The 6,724-nt window shown below is 52.9% G+C and overlaps 2 protein-coding genes across 3 annotated transcripts; one reads left to right on the top strand and one right to left on the bottom strand.

The window, feature by feature from the left end:
* On the bottom strand, positions 1-3,365 carry LOC113205823 (uncharacterized). Of its 2 annotated transcripts, XM_052272347.1 has the most exons (9): positions 2,276-3,365; positions 1,934-2,211; positions 1,712-1,842; positions 1,430-1,574; positions 1,198-1,355; positions 744-1,023; positions 578-664; positions 325-414; positions 1-186 (listed from the first exon to the last, which is right to left on the bottom strand). In XM_052272347.1, the coding sequence occupies exons 2-9, from the start codon at positions 2,108-2,110 to the stop codon at positions 127-129; spliced, it is 1,128 nt and encodes a 375-aa protein (XP_052128307.1). In that variant the 5' UTR covers positions 2,111-2,211; positions 2,276-3,365; the 3' UTR covers positions 1-126. The 2 variants fall into 2 exon arrangements, with proteins under 2 accessions (XP_052128307.1, XP_026277367.1); XM_026421582.2 differs by having other exon boundaries at positions 1,934-3,365.
* A 94-nt stretch (positions 3,366-3,459) lies between these two features.
* On the top strand, positions 3,460-6,723 carry LOC113205803 (myrosinase 1-like; the record flags this gene model as incomplete). The annotated part of the gene is given in 10 exon segments (XM_026421561.2): positions 3,460-3,679; positions 4,100-4,248; positions 4,422-4,556; positions 4,775-4,909; positions 4,984-5,164; positions 5,286-5,522; positions 5,735-5,901; positions 6,036-6,179; positions 6,256-6,362; positions 6,441-6,723. Coding segments are annotated over 10 exon segments (1,716 nt in total), but the record flags the coding sequence as incomplete, so codon positions are not given.
* Between the last annotated feature and the right edge of the window lies 1 nt (position 6,724).

Below are 6,724 nucleotides of genomic sequence, written 5' to 3' on the forward strand. Positions count from 1 at the left end.
TAAATGTTAAAATAAATCCAGCCAAGGAATACACTTGACTTGTTTCTCACTTGCGTCCCCAGCCAGCTGTCCCGCACCCACTTTCAAACATCCATTGTGTTACTCTTTGCTTCAGGATTGTCAAGCTTAAAATAAAACTTGAAATTGGAGCATCACGACCAGGTAGGAGAGAGACGCGGATACGATCTAGAGCAAGGAATTTGAGTTTAGATGTCTGAACGGTCTGAAACATGCACGTTTTGCATGTTCGGAACGATAAGCGGTGCACGGGAAACCGTATCTAAAAACAACTCGCAGCAAATGAGGATGAGGGATGTTACTCACTCGCATCATGTTCGAGTAGTCGAGATCGAAGAGCCACATCATGTTGCTTGAGTTCTTCTGACATCGTATTTGGTTTATAAACAGACAGACCTGGTGGGGAAGCTAATCATTTAGAGAAGTGCACTTAGAGGGGACTTAAAAAATAAATTTTTAAAAAAAAACAACAACTGGGGTACCAAATTTTCCGATTGTCTTTTTACAGACAGTTGATCGCCATAAAATATATTCCGCCAGAGATAGGGATTTAACTTACCTCACGCAGATCGCCTGATTGAGTATTTTTGGAGTTCTTCGCTAATGCTGCTTGGTGCCCCATTAACGTGTAGCAAATCTTTTCCCCCTGCCAACAAAACCAACATGGAAATGCAGTGCTTATCGCGAGTTCGGAGGTAGAAGTAAGTGACGCGGTGCTCTCTCACCTCGTTGCTCTCCCACCGGTACACGACAAACATGATGATGCAGCACACGGAATGGCACAGAGCGTCGAGCACCTGGGAAATCTGTCGGTACACATTAGGCCGAGTCTTTGCGGAACAAATTATCCACTTTGCAAAATAGTCCGACATCTGCAGGTTGCCGTAGAGGATGGTGGTGGCCAGGAGGGCGAGCAGGCGCCACTGGAACACGGCCGTGGTAGCGGCACTCATGTCGTGCAGGTGCTGTTGCCTCAGCCGGGCGCTCCGCCACTTGCACATCAAACTGGCACGCAAACATTGGATAAATAAAAACAAATCGAGCGCAAGAGACGACAATGAGAGAAGGATGTGGCCGCGTGCGCCGGAGTCGAGTGGGTGGCGTACCCGAGGGTCAACAAGAGTCTAGCGGGAAACACAGAGCAATTATCTGTTGTCTCGGCTATTTGCACACCCTTACCTGGAGTGTGAACACGATCGACCGGGCGACTCCGCCTCGGCCGCCAGCCGACTGCACTCCTGCCGCAGGTCGCTGGCCAGCGAGCCGATCACGGCTTTGGGCATGAGCGTGAGCGAGTAGGCCGAGCACCACTGCACGCCCACGGCCATCTGCATCACCTGGGAGAGAGACCAGCCTGGATCAGAAGCACGCTGACCAGGCGCTCTCTCCGCGTCCACGTCAGCTTAGCCACCTTCTCGACGTTCCAGGCGTTGTTGTTGGCGTCCAGCAGGCAGAACACGACCGCCAGGAACACGACCGCGACCATCACCAGGGCCACGATCGCGCGGTAGCCGAGCACCGACGGGGGGTGAGCGCGGCAGTACAGCAGCAAGCACCTGCGTCAGAACCGGCACTCTGATGTTGCATTGACATTCTCGTACTCGTATCGGACCACTGTGCTGCGGGCTTGCCTACTCCCTCCGCCCGGAGGGCGCCCTTGCGCAAGTGGGAGAACCTGCACGGAGGTGCGTACCTTTGAAGGTCGGACAGTGCAGCTCTTCCTGTTATAGACGAGAGCACTATGATTAACCTTGCCGCGACAAAGAAAACCACGGCGCCTGCTGAAAAACCTTTCTTCCATTGAAATTCGTGATAGGATGTGTTCTGCAGAAAAATATAAAAACAAACAGCGAAAATGATGATTTAGGGAAAGGTTTTGGTCGCGTCGCAGTTTACGTAGGTGAACGCGCCGTACCAACTCAAACAGCACCGTCACGGCCAGCCCGTAGCCGTAGGCCGCCCAGGCGGCCCAGGGCCGCGGGGCCGTGGGCCAGCCGCTCGCGGGCAGCACGCCCACCCACGTCGCCAGGACGCCCAGCCCCTTCTCGCTCAGCACCGCCACCCGCTGCCACGCCGTGGCCGTGCTGCCCATGGAGTGCGGCGCGAGCTACAACGCACAGCCAGCGCTTCAGGCTTCAGGGCACCAGGAACCGCAACGCACATCTGCGCGGCCAGCGATGGTCCGATGCACAACTACAAATCATTTAAGTGAATTTGTATTCGTAAAGAATGCATTTCCTCAGTCAAACGAAAATACCTGGCAACTGGAAATCACAACGGCGAACAGCGTGGTACGAATGTAGGAGCCTCGACCGCGCCATGGCCTCGAGCGACGACTGGCGGCCGTAGGCCACCCGCGTGCGGCGGGCGGCCGACTCAGCGCGGCGATCGAAGAAGCAAACAACGAGAACACTCCTTCTCTCTCACCGTGATTATCACTTAAGACACACATTCATTGTACAAGAAGGAAGTTTTACTCTTGCCAAGTGGGAGGTCTAATGCATGTCAACGCTGACTCAAAGAAAACCCACCGTGTATGGCTTTGAATTGTCCCTTTACCGCGCGCACTTTTTGTATTAATATTGTACGGCATACAAGCAGGAGTGTCGATTCCTCAAGAAACTTTAAAAAATACCGATACAGATTTCATAGCGCTACCGTTGATGCCCGCCTGGACTATGAGTGCGACGAGTACGACGGCCTTGCTGGATCACCATACGGTACTCGAAAGAGAACTGCCCACCTTGCTTACTCTATAGTGTGCTGCTCAGGCGAGGGGGGGGGGGGGGTCCCCCCCATCGGCTCTAGTGAGCCGCCTGAAAGGTAGGCAATCTGTGTCCAGTAAACCCCTGTAAGTAAGCAACCCCCGGGTCACCGCCCCCTGTCAGCCGGACCTGCGGCTATTGCAGGGCCAGCTGTGACAATAGTTCCTCGCGTGCGGCTGACACGTAGCGGCAACCATCCATAGAAGGGCGACTAGTTCACAACTGGTAGTAATTTGACTAAATACGTAGACATACTTGCCCCCTCCAAAGTGCGAGTGTCCACTGGGGCGGTCCTCCACCTGTGGCATGAGGACATGAGAAAGCGAAACCGTCCCGGTACATACGCAATGATGATTCCGCACACAATCTCAGAATTTCTCTCGCGCAGTTCGAGATGGCGCAAAGCCCCTCTCGTAAGCCGTATTGGAGTGTGGGATTTTCTCACAACTGTCTCTGACTCTTCACTCCAAAAGATTATGTTGCGTTTTTTTATTCGCGCGTCTCAAGGACCGTCTCTCGGATTGCGCCATGCCCACTATACTACGAGACGCATATCAAGTGGCCGATTGCAACCCGACATTGCCTAATGACACTTCATACAACAGTGGACCGTTTCACACGAACTGGCGTTGAATGTTCGACAGAGCGACGCCTTATCTGTGCTGCAACTTTTAGTACTTAAGAGGGACGGCTCGGACTGGAGGCAGTGTCCCCCACGATGTCACAGCGGTGTGTTCTCTTGGTGCTGCTCTCCGCAGCCGCGTTGGCGAGCAGCGCGACGGTGCAGCCGCGCCGGCCCCGCCTGCAGTACACGGAGAGCGAGCCGCTGCCGGCCGACTTCCTGCTGGGCGCTGGCACCTCCGCCATACAGAGCGAGGGCGCCCACGACGTGGACGGTGAGCTCAACTAGCCAAGCGTTGGCTGAGAGAGCTGAGAAATTAGCCATGGCAGAGCGAAAAAAAACGTAGCAACTTGCTGTGAAGGCTAAATGAGGTATTTTCCGAATTAGAACGACCAAGAGGAATATCGTCTGCTCCCGGACCATCACGAAGCCTCGACCAATCAGAGAGAGCCTCTCTCGTGGCCGGCTCCAGAAAGGCCGTCTCTGATTGGTCGAGGCTTTGTGATGGTCCGGGGGCAGACGATATTCCTCTTGTTCTTCTAATTCGGAAAATACCTCATTATCCTTGCTCTCTTAGTTAATTATTATTAGCTAAGTTAATACGGTCGAATTAGCGAATGCATCAACTATTTTATCTCATTCATATTGTGTGTGCTCATGAGAAAGTAACGCATGGCCGTTTCTCTAATCGTAGGCAGAGGAGAAAGCATCATCGAATACATCATGTACCATAATATGAGTGACGCACCTGGCAGCAACTGGCCGGCCTTCGTCAACCCCGGTAGAAACGCCGACTCGTACCACATGTACAAGGAAGACGTCGCAGCGGCGAAAGCACTCAAGGTAAAACTTAAGACTCAGAAAAAATAAAAAAATAAAAGAACTGCAGTAGTTGATGGCATTTTTCATGAATTCGGATCTTCGGATTTACAAACTATATGCTGTAAATTTACAATATCCAATTCTTGAATAAAATGTTGATCTAGTCGAATGAAGTATGGATTTACCATTTCCAGCTCCAAGTGTACCGAATATCTATATCGTGGCCCCGGATATTCCCGGATGGTGACGTAACAAAGCCTAATGCCAAAGGTGTCGAGTTCTACAAAAATTTCATCGAAGAAATATGTAACGCAGGAATGCAGCCTATGGTAAGTAACACTCACGCTAAAACGTATAAAAAGAAAATGAAACATAGAAAATTTGCAAAATGACGTTCAATAGTCTATGTTCGAAGCTTGGCAAGAAAGTCCGTTCAGTGGTGGTCACAATAGTCGATAACTCGATGACAGCGAACAACTTTCTATCTTTTTAGCACACACGCAATCTTTATACCACACCGTAAGAAAGTTGGCCACATTTCTTTCAGGTGACGATGTACCACTTCGACCAGCCTTTCGAAATGCTCAAACGAAACTTAAGCTGGACGAACAGGGACAGTAGCGGGATTGTCGACAACTTCGTAGACTACGCCGACTTCTTGTTTGCAACTTACGGCGACAAAGTAAGTTGAAGTCATCTTATCAATAACACCACCGCCTGCGGACTGTGCTGCAGCTCGTGTATCTAATCTTACAGGTGAAGTTGTGGACGACTATCAATGAGCCCAACTATTACTGCATCTCTTTCGCTGTACTTGACATCCCTGGGTTGTACACGCGCGGCATCGCGGACGAGTACAATTGCATTCACAACACAGTTCTGGCGCACGCTAAAGTCTACCGTCTCTATGAGTCGAAATACCGTCTAAAGCAAGGAGGTAAGAGCCAACAACATTTTGCGCATTTTCTAAGCCACGCTCATGGTTTTTTTTATGCGTAGTGATGAAAAATTAAATTACTAACGAAGGTGATTGTTCTAACTGTTGTTTTGTCTCCTAGGCCAGGTCGGCGCGGCCGCCCTGACGCTCTGGGGGCGCCCCAACTCCACGTCGTGGGACGACATCGAGGCCGCCGACCGCCTCAACATATTCGGTCTGGGCTCCATCTACCACCCGCTGGTGTACGGCGAGTACCCACCCATCGTGAGGGAGCGGGTGGACCGCTACAGCAAGCAGGAGGGTCTCGCCGAGTCCAGGCTGCCCCACTTCACCGAGGAGGAGAAGCTCATGATCACTGGTAGGCAGGCAACAAACTGGAGCAAGAGGGGGGGGGGGGAGAGTCACGTCACCCACGGGTAGAGACAGTCTTGGCGACTGTCCAAAAATACTCTCCACAATTTACCGCTGAAGGGTGTGAACTTGAGCCTGTGTCTACGCGGACAAGCTGGCGAGTTGCCCTCTATGACTTGGCGCAGCACTGATTGATAACAAGCGAATCCACTGCTGCAGGTGCCGCCGACTTCCTCTGCTTCAACGCGTACTTCGGCTCCAGGATAGTGGACGGGACGCACCAACCCCGGCCCCGCTACGGCAGGGTGGTCAACGACAGGGACGCCATCGAGCTGGAAGCTGCCATGGTTAACGGCAGCCGCGACTTCAGATACATGTTCATGAAGGTAAGCGAAGCGGTCCACTGTCGCAGAGCAGAACGATTATTTCCATGGAAAATTAAATGACGCGTTTTCGCCAGAGTTCCTCATTACTTCCAGACTGACAAACTTGTCTCAACTTTTCTGTTTGTTTTCTGTAGCCCGAGCCCAGTGTCCTCTGGGAGGCGTCGAGATGGATCTGGAGGAACTACAAGCTGCCCGTATTCATAACCGAGAATGGCTGGGGCGATGAGAGGACCAACCATGACCCTCGAGACGACGAACCCAGAATGGCGTACCACAGCGTAAGTATAGTGAAAGTGGGGACAAACTTGTCGACACCAAGCTGGCGGACGACTGACTGAGCTCTGTCCGCTGCAGTTGTATATCCGCGAGCTGCTCCGAGCTGCCAAAGAGGAGGGCGTCAAGGTCATGGGCTACATCGTGTGGAGCCTCATCGACACGTACGAGTTCACTGGTGGCTTCACGTAAGTACGGCGCGCCTTTGAAACAGTTTGCTGGGCGATGCCGTCGGTCGCCGCCTCATGTTCTGCGTTGACCCACAGGCGCAAGTTCGGGCTCACGCACGTCGACTACGAGGGTGGCACGCTGAAGCGGACTCTGAAGAAGTCGGCGAGCTTCTTCCAGGAGGTGGCCGAGACGCGGCGGGTGCCGGTCCTCGAGTACACGTACGTGGACGAACCGGTGACGGACAGCCCGACCTCCCCGCCCGCCCCGACCGCCCCGGCCCAGGCTGCCACGACGCCCAGCCCAAGCTCAGCCAGTACCGCCGCACACACCCCTGCCGTTGCCGTTCTAGTCTTATTGGCTCTCGCTAGAATATTAAACT

The sequence above is a fragment of the Frankliniella occidentalis genome, unplaced genomic scaffold (genome assembly GCF_000697945.3).
Source record: "Frankliniella occidentalis isolate FOCC.00 unplaced genomic scaffold, Focc_3.1 Scaffold201, whole genome shotgun sequence".
NCBI lineage: Eukaryota > Metazoa > Arthropoda > Insecta > Thysanoptera > Thripidae > Frankliniella > Frankliniella occidentalis.